This window comes from Papaver somniferum, unplaced genomic scaffold (genome assembly GCF_003573695.1).
Source record: "Papaver somniferum cultivar HN1 unplaced genomic scaffold, ASM357369v1 unplaced-scaffold_32, whole genome shotgun sequence".
NCBI classification, from domain to species: domain Eukaryota; kingdom Viridiplantae; phylum Streptophyta; class Magnoliopsida; order Ranunculales; family Papaveraceae; genus Papaver; species Papaver somniferum.
In genome coordinates, this window is record NW_020643262.1 from 232333 (window position 1) to 252506 (window position 20174).

Consider the following 20174-nt stretch of genomic DNA (forward strand, 5'->3'; position numbering starts at 1 on the left):
GGGTCATGAAATAGTAATCCATAAATCCTTTTATCCTGATATTTTATGTAATACATAATCTACCCTTAATTTGATTAGTACTAATTAAATTGATTAAGCTAACTAATCAATATTAGTGAATGGATTAGACTAATCAAATGATTAAACTTTTGGAAATCAAAACTTGATTTTCCTTGATTTTGATTTGATTTTGGTTTTGAAGAAGGAAAAATGACGATTTTGGTGAATTTTTTTTTTGGAAAAATTCGAAGAAAAATGATGAAGCCCTTCGTCACAAAACTCGAGATAACCTTATAATCAACTCTCAACATCAATTTTATCGATCCAAATCCGTCAAAAATAAGAGAACTCCCAGCCGTGAACACAAACGGATGGGAAGTGACGAACTCCTGACCGTTATTTTTCCAGGATCACCTGAATCTGTATTACGGCTGGGTTAACATATTTTTCCCGTCCATAAACGAATATGTAAGTTGAGAAATTTTGGGTTTCAACATGAATACATACAATGATTGAAAATTAGTAATACTTTCATTATTTAGACCACAATAAAACCCATTACATACTTAATAGATTTTCATTACCAAGTTGGTTTTAATAATATCCCTTTCGATGTATCAAGAAGTCTTTAATGATGACGAATTGAGCTTCGAAGTTGAAATTATAACCTTTCCATTTTATCCATTCTGTCTTAGCTTGAGCTACGACTTCTTCATCAGTCTCACCTCTAAGTCGAAGTTGCTTGCACATACGAATTAAAGCCATATATTCTTCCACTTTTTTTGCGTATGTCTGAAAATCGAAGATACAATTCAACCCCATCGCGGTTGTTAGTGTTACTTGTTTCACTACAAATTTTTTCAAAAATCTTACTCCAATATGATTTATTGGCTAAACCACCTTTCCTTCGTTCTTCTCCCTTCTTTGGATAGCATAGCACAAATTTTTTGTTAAGAGATAAGTCTTCTTCCAAAGTAAAGTTGGGTTTATCCTTTGAGTACATTGCATTGAATTTGTAGGGGTTTTGATATAGATTATTGAGGTAGAAGGTGTGATTTTGATTTGGAATGGGTGGTTATACGGAGGTGTAGTTATTTCAAGTTTGAATAAGTAGTTGAACAACTAGAACCTTCTATGGATCAGTCTTCAAACATATCTATCTTTCAAAATTCAAAAGAATGGCCGATATGATATGGTACAAAAGGAAATTATAGGTGTTTACGGCTAGGAATTTGATGGGTCGACCTATCCGCAATTAAGTATAAACCTGCAGGGTTTGTGGTGTGTCAGACTTAGAGCTAGTATTTCTGTCCGTAAACAAGAGTTGTTACTTTCTATCAGAATTACGGCCTGGATATGTAGTCGTAACCAGGAGTCATTTTCTTTTTGGGTGACCAGAGTAATATACGGCTAGGTATTTCCTAACCATAAACATATTGCAGATGCTTTTCCTAATCGTTTTCCAGGTAACGGACGGGAGTTTCTAACCCAAAAACTGTGCAAGTTTATTTGACAACAATTATATACATTTATGGCTAGGTTATGTGAAGCATCGACCTAGCCGAAAGTGCAAAAAAAAAATTCAATAATGTTGATTTTTTCCTCATTGTTCTTAGATTAGACAAATAGAAAAACTAACATTCATTCATATATGCAAAGTTATAAAAATTCATCCATCCAAATCCATAACCAAATAACGAAAATAATAAATAGACAAAGTCTTAGATAATAAAAAAAATCCATGAAATAAAATACTAAAAAGCAAGTAAATAGTCATTCGCTTGATTCCTCCTCCGATTCTGAGCGCAAAAATGAATCCAAATCGTCGTCCTCTTTCTCCTGTTCCACAACTTGTTCTACAACTCAAGCTTTTTTACATCTTCCAAAGCCACCTTGAATTGGAGTCTTTTTACCTCCACCACGTCCACCTTGAGCACTTGTTCCAGCTCAGCCACCTTTTTCACCTCGACCACGGCCACCTTTTTCACCTTTTTTACCTCCACCTCGACCGCTTCGACCACCTTTTCCTTGCTTTGATTGAACTTGCTCACTGGAGGGAGTATCCGAGTCGTTGTTAGAAGAAGGAAACCTATCCCTGTTACCTCTCCTTGATCGGTCTCCTTCATAAGCATATAGACCTCATTTCTCAGGGATTATCATGTTGTTAACTCGATTCCGGAGTAATCTTTGTTCATGGAACGTTAACTTCTCACCCGAATTAATCATACGGGTCATGTCCTTGACCACCCAATTAACTCTTTCAACCTATTTTTTTATATCAAATACACCCGAATTAATTATTCATAGATAATTAAAAAAACACAATATATACAAACATAATTTGTAGTATACGTACCACCATCTCCTCCCAATCACTTTCTTCATTCCTTGATGTTCTTGATTTTGAACTCTCTGCCTTCCTGAAGTGTCTCTTTGCTTCTGGATCCAAATTTCCACATAAGGATGAGACCACTCTTGATACCATTTCATGTAATACGCATCCGCTTCAAAGTGCCATGAGAAGCTTCAAGCGCTCTTCTACTCATTTAGTTTACTTCTTCGGAACGAGCATTCCAATGATCGATCGATGGTGCTGGTTCATAAGTCAATCAAATATCTTTGTCCTCAAATTGGGAGTTGGCTACGCTCAGTTTAAAACGAGACTCTTTGGATACTATTTTCTGGACAATACTAATTTGGCGGAGCGTTCTACGAGGATCCAGTTGAATGAAACAAAGGTTCCACATAGGTCGCCACATCAGAAAATACTATATCACCAACTTCATCTTCTCCATCTTCATCAAGTTTCAAATATGGATCAAAAACCATATCATCGATTGTCAAAGCATCCAACTTTTTCCTCATTTCGACCATTTCCGTCTCTTTATCCTTGTGTTGGGTCCCTCCAAATGGGTATCTTCCTCTTGTTGGTTTCTCTAGAACCCATTTTGTATCCCAAGAAGGCCTCGAGAATTTAAAATGGTCGTAAGCCCATCAGTACGCAAAAAAAAAAAAAATTATAAGTAAGATATTACACACAATAAAAGTAAAAAAAACATTTATTATATTAAAACAAAAATATACCTGGATAAGAGCAACACATCCCGTTACTTGTGTCGTGTTCCACCTAGAAGATTTGCAAATATTTCCATCACACTAGCAAGGAGGGCGGTGCCCCACGAGTACCTAAGTACCTCATTTGTTTCCGGATCGAGACTGAGAGTCTCCAATCACTGCAAATAACAAGCATTTACCTTATTTCTTGAGAAATCGGGAAAAAAGACGGTCCCAAGAGCGTGCAACAAGTAAGCTATAGCTGTATGTCTAGCTATTTCTGCGTCCATCACCACCTCTCCATTAGCATTCTTACGGTCAGAATCCTCAAACTTCTCCCTCAGACGAACCATATTAATCTTCCTTGTCATAGTAAATCACCGGTCTTGCTTGGGAAGGAAAGACTGTGTTTGAGGGTTTCAGCAATTCTATTCCTTTTGATCAGCTTTGTATCTTGGTGAAAGACTGTCTTAGATGGGGCAAAGATGAAGCAGAAGAAGAGTTTGAGATAGGGTATGTCATTTGTTTTGGTGGATACTTCTTCTTTTTCCTCTTGTCCTCCTCAACTACAGATTTACCTTTATCAATAGCAGCACCAGTTGTTCGGCCATGTTTTGCTCTTCTTCTTCTTCTTCATTTGGGTCTTCTTCATTTCTTCTAGAAGTGCCAACTCCAACTTCAGTTCCTCCAGTAACAGCAAGTCCACCTTCACTTCCTCCACCAACTCCAACTTCAGTTCCTCCAGTAACTGCAAGTCCACCTCCACTTCCTCCACCAAATCCAACTTCACTTCTTCCACGAACTACAACTTCACTTCCTACAGTAACATCAAGTCCACCTTCACTTCCTCCACCCGTGGAAACTACAACTTCACTACCAACAACATTTCCATCTCCAACTCCATTTCCTCCACCTTCACTTCCTCCACCATTCACAACTCCACTTGCATTCCTTGCGTTTGTACCAAATGATTTTGTGTGACGAGGTTGCGGAGTCGGGTCACTACAAGGTGTTACTTCTTTTGATCTTTTCTTCCTCTTTTCTTTTGCTCTGTTCAATGACAAACAAGACCAAAAAACAAAAGAAAATAAGTAAAAACACTTGGGAAATCTAGACATAATCAAACCATGACAACAAACACGGCTAGGAAAAATTGACAGTCCCAGACGCAAAAAAAATTACGGATGGGATATTTAGTAATCGACCTAGACGTAAAACCAATAAGGGCTAGGAAAAAAATTTGCGACTTGGTTACTCAAATTACGGATAGGAAAACCTATACGTGAATGATACAAATGGTTTAATTTTCAGCACAGTAACAGATACGGCTAGGAAACAAAACTTACGATTTGGAAACAAAATTACGGATAGGAAACACCTATGCGTAAACACTACCGCTGAAATTGTTTTTCGAATACAGAAGAATATACGGCTAGGAATAACCTAGCAGTAAACAACTTGTTGCGGAAAGGATTTCTGAAATCTCGTATGCATCGACTATTTTACGGCTGGGAGTTCTTATAGATCCCAATCGTAAGACATATTTACGGTTGGCTATTCTTAGAGATCCCAACCGTGAGATTCTTTTACGGGTGGGAAAACAAGAACTCTCAGCCATAAGCAGTTTCATAAACTGTTTTTTCAGACTTAAATTTTTAGAAACCAACTGAATAATCAATAAAACGCTTAAATAAAGACTGGGTTTTCCAATTCATACCTTATTGCAGTAATATCAGGAGTCTCGGCGGCTGGTTCATCTCCTTCATTCACTTCTTCTTGATCTTCAGTTGATGAAGTTGATTTCTCTGCTTCAGGAGGAGGTGGATTCGACGATGATTGACCTAGTTTTTCCTTCGGCTTCAGGGTTTTATACAATGAATTTAATCGACGACGATTTTTTTTGAATCGACGATTAATCGTATCAAACGAAGGAGAAGAAGAAAAGAGAAGAGAAGAGAAGAAGAAGAAAAAAAAAGTGAGGAGAAGAAGAAAAGGAGAAGGGAATGAATGATTTCCTTTATTTTTCTTTTCATTTTTTATGATTTTCGGTTTTTTAATTTTTTAATTAGTAAATAATTTCAGTTTTTTTTATTAGATTAATTAGTTATTGGAATGGTAGAAGGATAATAAGTTAAAATGATTGAAGGTATTTTTGAACTTTTACATAGTTAGGTCTCTCCATATCCATATTTTGATTGCAATTAGTATTTTAAGCCCCACAAACTAAGCCCCCTGCAGCCGTAATAATAGGATTCATTTACTAACCAGGGTTGGAAGCACCGGGTTACAAAATAGGAAAGAGCCAAATAATGAAAACAAAACCAAATCCGACGTGGACGAGGGAGAGAGTCACGAGAGTATTCGAGGGAGAAAGGGGACGGAGACGCTACGCACTAACGCTGCAGCTCGGCCACACCTGACAGTACGAAAATAGTCAAACCATTTGACTCCCAATATGTAAGACGTGACATGTCAGCATGTATATATACTTAGTGATATCAGCGATCATCATCAGTACTACGACCTGAAAGCTACAGATATGCTGCTAGGGTTAACTTATGAAACTTTTCAGAGATTATCTTTATGTTTGTGCCTATAGTTGCATGGTAGTACTGGTAAGGTTATATATATAGCTGTGCTACTCCAATTAAGCTATGTAGACTCGTAGAGCGGTTAGTTGCTTTTGACATTGATTGGTCATCTGATCCTATTAAAGTAAGTCAGATCTAGTAGTAATCATGGCAAAATAATCCTAGCCACGTATAGTTAGTTAATTAGTCATGATCATACACTAGCTAGTTAAGCAGGACATGTATGCATGCCACGTAAGTCCTTAGGCTTTAAGGGGTGCATCTATTAATCTCAGATTACAGGCTACAGCAACTATGCATGCAATGGAGCCATGGAGGGCTGCATCCTGCAGGTTTCATAATAAGAGCTAACCGGTTCATGGTTGGACATTCTCTATCACTACCAGTTGGTGGAGGGTTCACATAGCTGCTGAAAAAACTCATCCGGAGAACACATAAGATCCGGACATCATTGACGTCTTTTCTAATTCCCTCTTAATTATGATATCATACCATTGATACGGTACCCATTCTCCCCACCCCCACCCCCCAAATCCTCAAGCTACACAATTGAACTACTTTTATGTTATTAAACGGAAAACCATCGGTCCCACGAGACTTGTGCTAGAGGGAGCTATAGGCTACGGAGTAAATTTGGTACATTCGAGTTTAGTTTTAGCTAATAATAGTAACTCCATTAACTCTTTGTAAATACACGCATATGGTAACTCTTTGTATATGGATACAATCAATCTTTTTACAGGGAAAATAGTCCACTCAAACACCTGGCGATCTACAACTGTTTTTGTATATGGATAATGTTACCATTAGTTATTGCCTAGGTTGGTTTCCCGTTAATTAATTGACTACACTTTGGAGACATCGAAATAACTGGGTATAAGTTTTACGAAAAAGCTATGGACAGAAAAGTATTGCATGCAGCAGCTTTCTGCAGGGCATTGCAAGTCTTCTTTTTATCTATTATTTGTCGTTTCAATCAATGTTTCTCTAGTTTTGCATCACCAAGTCGTGAAGTAAGATCTTCTAGGAGATTTGGTAAACAAACCAACATCCATATCATGTTTAATCTCTTTAGTTTTATGTGTGCCTGGTTTGACTAACCTCTCTAATAACTCTGGGTCTCATCATTCCGTGGGGATTCTATCGAGTTGTGCTAATGTCATATTCCATCCGTACCTATTATCGAGTTGCGCAGAATTTTCATTTTTCCTTGTACTACTATATAGATGGAGTCTGAATTTCAAAACGGTTTTTTACTTATATTATTCCTATTTATTTGCTTGGGAATTATCACAATTAAGTATATGTCTTTAACATTGGAAATATAATTAAAGATAAAACAGGAAAAAACATAGAAATGTATAAAATAAATAAAAGTTTCTTAATTTAAGAGAATTGGTCCCTCGCCTATATATATGGTACGGAGGGAGTACAGCGTACACACAAACAAAATTATTATATTGAAACGGAGGGAGTATATTTACTAGAAACTCTTAATAAACAGATGAAAAAACCAAGACAAAACTACCTTCTCATATTTATTGAAATTGTAGGACCCAAAAGTGGTTTCCTACTAATTCCCAAAAGGAAATTACTATCTCCTCTCTCACTCCTTCTTCTTCAACAACAAACTCATCAAGAATAATCCTTCTCTGCTCAGATCTAGTACATTTTGGGTTGGATCTGAGCAGGTTTCTTCACCATTTCTTGTTTTCTAGGCTAGTTAGTAGTCATAGCTTAATTTTTATTATGTTTTCTTCTTATCTACACCATTATGGTGGTTTTATTTACTCTTTTGAGGTTTAGCCTCGCTTTAATGGCGGTTCTTGGTTATTGAATTGGGTTTCAAGATCGATAGTGATGCTCTCCAATGACGAAATCTTCATCTTCATCGGTGATTTTTTGACGATGGAAGCTTCATCACTAGTTTCAAGAGATTTAAACAAATCACTCCTATTTTGGGAGCATTTCTTTCTAAAGAAGAAAAACAAACTAAATGGTTGGATTGTAATTCCGCGAAAAACCATTCTTCCTCCGATTTAATCGGATCTTATTCATACTTGTATTTATCTTACTCCGGTAATCATTCTCTTTGTCTTATCGGATTTCTCGGTATTGTACTCTTACGGTATGTTCTTGTTACTTTGTATTCTATTATTTTCGATCTTAAACTCATTGTAATTTTGAATTTCTATTAATGAAAAGGTTTCTTATTTATAAAAAAAAACTAATTTCCAAGAGTAAGTCCCAACAAACATGTCAGAGGGACGGTTTTCCTTCAGTTTTTTGAGCGGTTCGTTTAGAACCACTGATAAGTTATTATTAGCTTTGAGATCTTATAATTTAAACCCATAATTTTCGTTACTGCTAACGATGGGGTAGCAGCCATCATAATTTTGTGGTCATATATGAATCATATGATCCTTGCGCTAGCTGTTCAAACTTCAAAGATGATGAAGAACACTAGATGTAAGTATATAAATTTATGCATTCATTTTATAAAATTATTATGGTGCATGAAACTAAAGTATCCTTAAAAGATATTCATTGCAATAGCATTTTTTTAGGGGCATATGGATCTCAAATTAGGACGCAACAAGACCCGTATTTTGGCAAAGGTAGTCTTTATTTATCGTGTATGAAATTCCTATCAAAAATCAAACTGCTTTAAAGAAAACATGCATGTAACATTAGAATTTTAACGGCAACTAGATTGCACCGGATGATCAAATTCTATGAGTGAGTAGCTTTTTCTTAATATGATATATATATATATATATATATATATATATTGGTAATGAGATAACATTGCCATGCACCGAAGATCATGTCTTCTTCTGTGCATGATAAGCTACATACGCCACTTAAAACTGACCGCCATTTGATGATATCGGTGGAACTGCTCGTTTTCATTAGCTAGAAGTGGTTTTCTAACTTCCGTACGTAAGCTTATGACATTGCCATGCTCAAAGATAATGCCATCATAAATTACTAATATACCTAACACATAATATACCTAATATAGCATACATAATGATAAATATACCTAACACATAATGATAATTTCTACGTAAAGTGTATCTTTGCTTTAGAAAAGATGTTAGTGGGTATAGCATACGAGCATTTTCATATATAAAACAGATAAATAAGACCAATTTGTTTTATGTATATCGGTTTGAATTAGGAGAAACAGTACATATTTTTTTTAGTACATCATTTTCATATATGATGTAGTACATATTTTTTTTCCGCATAAAATGCTTTTAGTAGAATCTCCTAGTTAACTAATACACTAGAAAGAAAGAGTTTTGATAGGCAAACATCCTCGATGTGTGCAGGGTTACATGCACAATGTCGCGGACGCGGAGATACATATACTCTTTCCATTCTTTCATGAATTAAAAACAATTAAGAAGCGTACTTGGTAGAACTGAGCTGAGAAACGGTTTGAAGCTCGTTAACTTGGGCTGCATAAATTTTTGGCTCAGTGTTATTCAACGACAACCACCAGCCATGGGGTGGCGAAGCTGTAACTGTTGTTGTTCTTGTTGCTCCATTTGTATAATCGAAGCAGTAGAGAGAATACTACTGCTGCCGTTGCTGCTACCACTGGTATGTACAAATGTATCATCTGAAAGCCCCATTGACGACCTATCATCTTCCTCCTCATCCTTGCCCTCATCGCCACCACTACTACTCTTACCATCATTACCTTGAATACCCTCCGTTCCATCATCATCATTTCTTTCGGATTTTGCTATGGGCAGACCACTCACAGCCACAGGATCAGTCAACTGATCCTTACCATCACGAGGAGGAGAGAATACCACTGGAAGGTATTCTTCTGTCTCACAAGCAAACTTTGTGTTCTTGAAATGCTCTTCCAATGCTTCCAAACCCTAATTCATCATATATAACCTCCATTTCATCACATAAAATTATCATATCATATATTTAAAATGTTCAGGAAATTAATAAAACTTTAAAAACGATAAAATTGTCATCCATTACGTACCTGCAAACGAGCGTATGTCACCGCACAAATCTTTTTAGAGTTAAAGACTTCCCATGACTGGGAATGAAAAGCTTTGTAAAGCCTCCATGCCGCCTGTGGCGAAGTAAGATTCACGAACCCATATCCCACATTGCACTTGTTACTACAACACGAAATTGCAATAATTGAGCAATAAAATAAGATGAGAAGAAGAAAGATTAATTAAGTAAATGAAAATATTTTACTTGAAATCTATTGGAAGATAAACGAAGTCATAGGACGATAAGGGCTGATCTTCGCCACCATTTTTAATCTGTTCATTGCAGTTACTACAGTGGTTGTCTAACATATTCAAAAGTAACTTCTGACTGCAAAACAAAGCCCCCCAAAAAAAAAATCAATTCTCATGAATAAAGCAATCTATATATATTATATTATATGAAAACCCTAGAGAGAGTAAGATTCAAACCTGTACTTGTTAGGGATGTTCTTGATCATGACAGTAGTTCTGGTATCTCTGATACAATTTGATTCCATTATAGCAGCTTCATCTATTAACAAATTTGAGCTTCAACCCTTCATTTGTTGTCTAGTATTACTTTTCCATGACCTATTACTACTGCTAGAACTACTGCTACCACTGCTACTACAACTTTTCTTTATTTCCTTGTTACTTACAACATCTTCTGTTGTTGTTGTTGTTGTTGTTGTGTAATTGTCTCCATTACTTGTTTTGTTCTTGCTCTTATTCTTATTCTTTGTCTTCTTCTTATCCGTTGATGATGATGACCCACTTTTGTCATTGTTTTTATTCTTGTTTAAAGACAGTATAGACATTGCATCAGTAATTGATCCTGCCTTAACTTCTTTATTTGTAGTAGTCGTAGAATTCCTGTTCATCTTGTTACTGTATCCCCCTGGCCGACTAAATTCAATCATAACGCGCTTTCCCTCGATTTCCTTTCCATCCATCTCCGACAATGCTCGCGCTGCATCTCTTATATCGTAAAACTCGATAAACTTTTGGTGCTTTTTCGAAGGCGTTTCTCGTAGTTCTTTGACAGCTCCTTAGGAAACAAAACATAAAATCACTTGTAAGATACGAGAACTTAGGAAGAAGAAAAACTTAACCTAATTGTAAAGAAAACATACCGAAAGCTTCAAAGATTTGTTTAAGTGTCAACAAAGAAACACTAGAATCCAAATTGAACACAACAATTGTTCCTTGATTAAGTCCACCAAGACCTAGTAACTTAACAGGAACTGTAAATTGTGCCCAAACGACTCGACCAGCAACCAGTCCACGATAACTGCTCGGGGCTGGTTGCGAAAGAATTTGCTGCTGATAATGATGACTGTGCTGATTGTGAAGCTGAGAATTGCTATTAGTAGCACCCATCAACAAATTATAATGTTGTCTAGACCTGATCTGATGTTGCATGTGTTGTTCTTGAATCTCTTTCATAGCTAACTGTGCATGTCTCAGATCATAAAAATGAACAGTTACAATTCCATCTGAATGTAATCTTTCCATTTGAATTGCTCTTACTTCTCCAAACACTTCCATATCTCTTCCGACTACCATTTCATTTACATCCGATGGTACAGATGTTAATAGTTACCTTGTAGTCGTCGGCGAACTCTGATAGTGATCTTCTTGATAATTTGCTAACCCATCATAATAACCAGAAGTATTAACAGGGTAAGAATAGTAAATTGGTTGATGGTTTAGAGGAATACAAGAAGAATTAGAAGAAAGGTTGTTTCTTGATGGTCTGAATTCTTGAGCTGATGGGTCTAGTAACTAACTAGACATTGATCCCGCATCTTCCTCCATAGGTATTATTAGCTTGACAATTTCAATTCTCCGGGTAATCTTCTTTAATCATCAAATTTCAAACCACTGGCGGTTTTCCGATGAGCGTAACTTCTGTCAAAAACTAGCCCACCAACGCAACAACACCAGCAGCACCAGAACAAGAAAACCAGTGGAGTAAATTGACCAAAGACTGCTGGTGATCTAACTAGCCACTACAAACTCTTGGCCTCTCTGTGTAACTAACGGTCTCTTCATTGTCTCTTCATCATCGTCATAATGATAACCTCTCTCTCTGGTCTTTGAGCTAGTCTTACTTACTACTAGTCTCTCTTTCTTTTTCACTCTGTGTCTTCTCTCTGTCGTCTCTTGGGAACTAAAAGTACAAAAACAAGGCGAGGGCTTCTTGTCTTTCTTGAATTCCCTTTCGTTTTCGTTTTCTTGCAATCTTTACGAGGCCCCATTTTTGGTATCTATATATGGGGTTCTCTGCTGCATTGACGTGCTATTGTCGATATTTGCCCCTTATTGTTTTCTGTAGGACGTACACGTGGCAGTGAGTTTTTATGTTATTGGGAAGTGAGATGTGGGTATTTTTATCTAGGGAAGAAACATGATTGTGGTCAATGAAATGATACTCCAACCGTTGGTATTGGTTTATGATCACAGTGTTGCGCTACGGTCAACCTGTTAGTCCAATCAAAGACACTAGAATCTCTATACAATGGACCGCCATCCATGACAAAATTTTAGAGTTCATGCAAGTTGATGGCTTTTGATTTTGAAAGTTCTTTGCCGGTAGGCTTACGGCATCCGAAAGAAAGGGTGGTGATTTTAGAATATTTGGGCTGACTGTTATGGGGGACTTATATATAGGGTAACTTAAAGTGCTAATTAATGTTTGGTACCAACAAATGTCCAACATATTGTTTTGGTACCCAATATTCAAAATATTAAGGGTTGGTACCTAGATCCGTGAGAAATTGTCAAGTCAAACCGTCGATGTAACTATGTTTTGATTTTCGTAACAGAATTAACAGTATTATCTTAGTTGTCATAACATCCCGTTACTATATTGCACGTGTCTGAATCTAAACGTGGAACCCGAATGAACGACTACGATCAAATCATTCTTATAAAACCTAAAAGCTAAACCCGCCGCTATTTTCTTATCCGTCTTCTCTCTGCAACTTCAAGGGAAGGCTGTGAAAAATCAATTAGATTCAAACAAATGGTTAGCAGAAAATATAAATCAAAGCGGTTTTTCCCAATCTAATCATTGCCGCTACCGGTATGTGTTTCTCTAAAAACGAATTTTATTGAAGATTCAAAACCTAAACCTAACCTAGTTTCAATTTCTTCATCGAAGTGGTAACAATTACCAGGTAACTCTAATTCAATCTAGAGATACGAAGGTTACTACTGCTAATTTGATCAAGACCAGGAATAGTCAGTGGTTCAATTGTTGAGGTTACTACTGATAAGAATATTGTTGAGGTTCTTAATTTTAATGTGGGGAAACAATTTTTCTCTTCTTTACTTCTGAAAACAAAAATATTTCACTGCAATCACATCAAATTGAATCGAGTTTTCAATTTTACTCATTTCTTAATATCCCTCCGATGATCCTATAATTTCGCATAATGTTTGTCGGATTATGTACAAGCAACCCTTTACTGGACATCTAAACCCATTATTACATTATGACCATGAAAAGTTCTGCTCGATCTCTAATAAACTTGATTTGTACATCCTTAATTAAGAAATCATATGAAAGATAATCAGGCCTAATCATATTTTCAAGCATGTTTTATACGAGATCATGCATGAATTTTCAACCTCGTAACGAAAATCGCTATTATGAACTTCAACAAATTCAAGCTTAATTGGCTACACTTTCGAGATACTGAAGTGGTAAATTAATTAAAACAAATAGAGTGTAGGTCAGCACTTAATTATGGTCGGTTTCGGATTTACTCGACCCGCTACTCCATCTTCTTAACTCGTAATATTGAAAACACTTATATATTTTTCTGACTGCTTTAATATTACTAGCTACTTACAACTTTAGAATTAGACTAATCAATATATATATATATATATATATATTTGGAGAATTGCGGTCTTTCGAATTCATTAGTCTTAGTAAATTGGATATAAATTGATTTTGATTAGGTAGATTTAGTGACAAATTTTATAATTTCAAAATTACCACCATTCTTAATTTCTGAATTCAATTGAATGCTAAGATGTTGTTTGTTTGATTGAATAAGCGGATACAAACTTATGATGAATAGATTAGTGTACTACGAATTAAAAAGAAAATTGGAGAAAAATTATTTAATGTGATCAAATTAAATGTAAAACTGAATAAAAAAATATGATGACAAAAATCGACTGGGATGATTCAAATTCGAATCACTAAATAACTCCTTCGTCCAATTAATAATTTTCATAATCTTCTTCAAACATAATTTAATAAAGTAATTTTTTAACGGAGGTCCAAGCAAATGTCTAGTTGAGAAATTTTAATGGAAATTTTCCAAAATATATGTATATATTTCAATTTTAATAGATAGTCTTATAGGATGGCCCTCGTTGCACACGTTGGTCATTACCTAAAATGTTGCATCATCTATGATTGTTTTCACCATTATGTATCTCTTTGGTACCCCTGATTTGAATATGTAATAACATCTTCACTTTTTCATTTCAATTGGTAAGATTGAGCTTATCCCCAAAAATTATAATTCGAATAAATATGAGAAACATGTAACAAACGCTGCAACTCATCAGAATGAGATAAAGATATATGGTTCATGACATTTTTCCTTTTTCTTTCACATACACATTAACTGAAACATCAGATAACATCCCTTATTCGTACATCTTTATATCTCTTTGTAGTTGAATCAGTTCCAAAACATGAATTAAAAAACAATCTGTATCATCGACTTTGATTACTAAAAAGAAAGTAAACTCAAAAGAGCAAAACTCTTCCGAATCACGGGTGTTGCTGTTCATATATTTGCATGTAAGTCTCTGATAGGGCAAATATCCAAGAAAATTTGTCTGCAATATGAAAATCTTGCAACTGTTACCTATAGAAATAAACTACGGAACATGAGTGTTATTAAAGATTTGCACTTTTAATTTCTAGTTACTACATAGTCAAGTTATATTACCTTCTTCTGTTTTTTGATATGAAAATACTCTATAAATTTTTTCTCTGGGATCTCCATCATGAAAAATATTTGCAATCAAATCCCACTTCGAGCGCAGCTTTTCATTTTCTTTTGTTGCAGGTAATGAAATGTAGTCCCTTAGCTCGAGATTCTTCTCTGGAAAGTTAACTTCCTTACATCGATAAAAAAGAGTTATTAAGAACCGAAACTATAATAATTCAGAGATTGTCATAAGAGAATGAACGGTTTAATCGTAAACTTGTTATACATGGGTAATTCTAACATGATCTCATCATAATCTTGTTAGACGTGAGTAATTCTATCAACCCACAATTAATTTCACATGGGTCAAGAGCTATATTAACTGTATGATTAATGGAAACTTAAACATCCTCCCACACTGGCACTTACTGTTTTAAGGACCCTAATAAGTTTACACAACCAAACATAAAATCACATTGCCAGATATATTTCCCACCACTTATCTCTCCGAAACATTCATCTTACATCCTATATTTCCATTCAACTAACTTATCCTAGTAACCCCTTTTTAAAAATAAACGTTTTTTTTCTTTTCAAAAATGACAATCCATGTCAATCATCTCGACTATTAAATAGACACAACCATCAAAATGAGATTTAGATGGTGTAAGATAACAACGCATCATTGTCATGGGTACCAAGGGTCGAAATGAGGGTCAAGGTCTATTACTGGCCATTTTCCCAAGATGCTAATGGTCTCAAGACCGTCAATTGGCATACTTTTTAAAGGCATAGAACTAATGTAAGTTGCCCAATGTATCTGGCAAAGTGATGAAAAATAAAGTAAGTCAACGTATAAATTTACTATATCTAATAAAACTTAAGACTTATCAGTAGCAATTTCATCGATGAAGATTTTTTTTCCCGTGAACCGACGCATATGGAGAATAAGAAGCTTAGACAGTGTGGTTACCTGATACCGCATCCTGCCTATCAAAGACTTCATTACCTCTGTGAATAGCGTCACCATCTAATTTATTTATTCAACATGTTAGTGATGGAACCTGAAATATAAATAACAGTTTAAATAACATCAATAAAATGTTGAAAGCTCAAACCCTATTCGTTTAGTTATTGACAACATTGACGTAGTTATTGAGTCACACACTTACGGTCTTATATTTTTTCTATATTAAATCTTTCAAAAAATGAGGAGGTGGTAAATAAAGTTCAATCATTAAGAAAGGTAATGAAAATGAATATAGTAATGATCATTTTGATAGTTTTCAGGTTGATTATTGTTGTTCCGTAATGGTGAATACTCATATTATGAAAGTAAGTAGTATAACGATGACCCTGTTTGTGAGAAAATGCACTGGAATTCATTACATTCTGAAAGAGATTTCTATACAAATTGATAAATTACCAGTTAATACAGAAGCTCCACCACCATGTGCATTTAATTCCACTTATTTGTTAACCAAGTCCGTCCAGTTTCTGTTAAAAACATAAAAAATCAATTTATTTCTCTAACCATTTTCTTTGTTTCTTCATCAAATTTCGATTAGAACTTAATTTACAAACCTGACAGTTGTCTCACCAAAATATTTGACACCTAAATAAGAAAACCATGATTTGTGCGATAGTGTACCAAAGATAGCAGGGGTACCATTTGAGTGATCCAACTGTCATGGAAATTTTGTTTTTTGAGACTATTATTAGTCCCATATTGTCTAGTTTATCTAAAATCCTGTAGTTTATAATCTTTAGGGCCACTCCACTCATATCGCAAATTGATTTTAAGTTGGATGCCCATAAAATAACATGGTATCAGAGAAGGCTATTTTTATTTGTGTCGAGTCATTTGACCACACCTTTACTCCGCGTCACCCGATTTATTGTCCACGTATTAGACCCAATGAGGCTACACTTAAGGAGGTGTGTTGAGATTATTATAATTGGGACATTATTAGTTCCATATTGTCTGGGTTATCTAAGATCTCGCGGTTTATAATCCTTAGTGACACTCCAATCATTGCCAATTGGTTTTGAGTTGGATGTCTATATTCTAACATTGTCCTATATGATTTGATATCATCCCTGAAATGTGGTACCTGTTATAGATGGGGAAAAACGATTTGCTGGTTGTTACGGAATTGAGGAGACGATCGTACGGAGGAGTCTCCTTGAACCGAGCGAAATGTTTAACCTCACACAGATGCATTGCAAGAAGGGATTTCTTTAAGTTCAAGAGATCAATCTATAGGACTCTGGCCTAAACCAAGACAATGACCGTTCCATAGTAAATTCGGTCACAAGAGAGGATGAGTCGATCTGTAGGAGGAAAGCTGAGAAATGTGTGAGATCAATGGTGATCAAAGATTGTAGGTGTGTTGTGTATTCTGCGTAAAGAAATAAGATAAGCTATGATTGATTGAATTTGCTCTGTTGAGAGTAATTGCTCAGATGTTGAGTTGTTAATCTCCTGTTGTCTGTTTGGAGAAAGATTGTCTTGTCGACCAAAGAGAGTCTGTTTTTAAATCATGATTCAGAGACTTATTTATATTGATAGAATTGTAAACACCTTGATCCCATGAAGTGTGACAGTTGCTGGAGTCAAAGAGTGGGGAAGTGGAAATCGTGTTAAAACCAGTTGCTCATCGTGCGGATACTTGGTTGATTTTCTACCCACTACTTTGCTAACTCCTTCAACTGATTGCACGATTCTCATCGTGTGTATGAACACACGTGCCATAGACCACCAGACTAAAACTTAATATCCACCCATATGACACGATTGATATCTCGTGATTGTGGAGTCTGCAAGACAGACGTGTATTTAGTTAGTTTCTGGCTTTATGGGATGATGAGTCCTTGTATTGCTGAGTCGAACGTGACTTTCAAATGTTCTAAGACTCATGAATTGAACGTGTCTGTTGAGACAAAGGTATAATTCTCGAGTAAATGTTGATAGTTAATGTGAGCAAATATTTCTCATTCGATGGATTGTTGAATATTGATAGTTGAACCAATATTCCTTAGTTTGAGCAAATATTGCTCATCTAAGCAAATGTTGCTCGTTTGATGAATTGTTGGTAACAGAACCAAATAGAATATTAATTAAAATACTGGCAACTGGACGAGTATAATTAATTAAAATTTTGATCATGAGATCAAAGCAAAAAATTATTAGAGTTTGAATCTTCTCAGAATTATGTTTTGCAGAGCTTTTGGATTCAAAACCCTAGTTTTGATCAATTGCTGATTAATTGATGATTTATTGAAAATCAACCATGGAGTGAAGGAGGGACCGGCTACATGGGATGATGAGTCGACCATGTAACGCCCAGATGCTCGAGTGAGCAAAATACCAAAGTCTCATGAAGACCGGTTGGTGAAAAAGATGATTAAATGTTGGTTTAATCATTTATTAAAATAATATTCGTCTGAACCTTAGGTGATAAAACCTAATAAATTATGAAGAGACGAAGGACCGACCAACGGGTCATGAAACGGCCCTGGTTGGTCGTGGGATCGACTGACGATCATCTTATGAAATTCCAAGTTGTTTGGAAGAGTTTTGGACCTAATACGTGCAATTGCGCAAATTAGGGAAAATTGTGAAAATGCGTGGGACCGGCTCCTTACAAGCCAAAGAGCCAACCTTGGTCAATCAAGGTAACATGCTCACGTCGCCAAAGTGTCTGTGTCTCAGTCCTGAGAATTTTGGTATTTTCTGTGTGTTTGAGCAACATTTTGAGAAAATATGAAGAAATCAAGGATTTTGCTGAAACTGAGAAAACTTCATAAGATGAAGGAAATAATAATAAAATAAAGAAATCATGAAGTGTGGGACCGGCTTATGGCCAAGGCATGGCCGGCCGGCCAATGATCCCGTCCCATGGAACTTTTTCTAATTTTATATTATTTTCATGAGTTTAGGGAAATATCATGAAATCAAGGAATTTTGTTGAAATCAAGGAGTTTCCTTGAAGTGAAGTAGTTTCCATGAGATGTGGGAAACAAATAATATTAATAATAATAAAATAAGGGCGTGTGGGGCCGGCTTGGGCATGGTCGGCCGACTAGGGCCCGGTCCCGCGAGTCTTTCCTAATTTTATATTATTTTCACGATTTGAAGGAAATATCATGAAATTAAGGAGTTTTCATGAGATGAAGGAAATAATAATAAAATAATAAGGAATCATGAGGTGTGGGACCGGCCACAACTAGGGCATAGTCATCCGGCTAGTAGATACGGTCCCACGACACCTTTCTCAATTTTATATTATTTCCTTGATGTGAAGGAAACACCATGAAACTGAGGAGTTTCCTTAAAATGAAGGATATTTGTTCAAATGAAGGGATTTTCATGAGATCAAGGAAAATAACAAAAATATGATAAAATATAGAATTGGGCGTGGGACTGGCCACGACATGACGGGCCGGCTGGTGGGCCCAGTCCCCTAGCGTCTTAGCTAATATTTTATTATTTATTATTTTTCTTCCTATTTTGCATAGGTTCATCGTTCCTTCGTATTTTGGAATGCTCGTTCGTGCATTCAGGTGCTCGTTAGTGCATTGTTATTGAGTACACTTGTACCATTTTGGTCGTGGCTTACTCGATAGCATCTCAGATACCCGTACGTTGAATATTTATCACTAACCCATGGAATTCTGCTGGGAAGAACCATGAATTGAAGTAACGAAATATTATGAAGAACGTAGAATATTCTTGAATATTCAGTTAATGAATTTAAGGATTAGAGATAATTAATTGATGGCTCTACACTAGCAGGCATGCTGTCTAGGAGCATTAGTTATCTGAGAATTGAGTAATATGAGCTTTTTGAAGCATCATAGTTCTTTATATAGTCAGGGAAAACATTGTTACATCCTGAAGACGTTATTTCTCTATACTAGCAGGCAATCTGTCTAGGAGCCGTCCAATCGTTCGATTCTATATAGAAGTAATTACTGAAATTGCTTAGTACTCATGAGATATGTCGTTACCTCAGCTGAGAGACTACACATCTACATATACTCTGAGAGACAGTATTCTCAGTCATAGATTCTTGTGGCATGAGCTTTCATGCTTCGGTGAGAGACATGAGCCTCAATACTCATCTGATTGTTGGATCAGGAGCATGTATAATTATGGTTTTACGATTTTATCCCTTGTCGAAAATCCACCATCTATATTAAGTCCCCTGCTTAGTGAGGGACAATCATATTCCTCATTCAGCACTGGATAGTGATTTTCTAGTTACAGACTAAATAAGTAATTGAACTTAGTCGTAAGATAAGATGTTATCGGATTTTTGATTGCATGAACAGACCATGGATTGAACGAAGATCCCAGTGGAATGATAGAGTATCTTCTAATGAGCCTAGATTGATGTAGAACCGCTGGTTTGGTGATGGAACCTTGGTCGGTTTAGGATTCGCGGGTCCGGGTCCAAGAAAGGAAATCATTGTGAAATTAGGTTTAGGAAATAAAATTTGATATAAAAGGGATTAATCCCTTTTTTTTTTAATTTCTCCTTCACATA

General features: G+C 35.9%; 1 protein-coding gene and 1 pseudogene across 2 annotated transcripts; both read right to left on the reverse strand.

Moving 5' to 3' along the window:
* Positions 1-8971: 8971 nt before the first annotated feature.
* Positions 8972-11476, reverse strand: LOC113341854 (annotated as a pseudogene).
* Positions 11477-14272: 2796 nt separating this feature from the next.
* On the reverse strand, positions 14273-16174 carry LOC113341849. 2 transcript variants are annotated; one of them, XR_003356187.1, is made up of 4 exons: positions 16049-16174; positions 15596-15686; positions 14641-14812; positions 14273-14527 (listed from the first exon to the last, which is right to left on the reverse strand). XR_003356187.1 is itself a non-coding variant. In XM_026586571.1 (4 exons), the coding sequence occupies exons 2-4, from the start codon at positions 15650-15652 to the stop codon at positions 14333-14335; spliced, it is 453 nt and encodes a 150-aa protein (XP_026442356.1). In that variant the 5' UTR covers positions 15653-15686; positions 16049-16174; the 3' UTR covers positions 14273-14332. The 2 variants fall into 2 exon arrangements, 1 of the variants encoding a protein (XP_026442356.1); XM_026586571.1 differs by having other exon boundaries at positions 14273-14556.
* Between the last annotated feature and the right edge of the window lie 4000 nt (positions 16175-20174).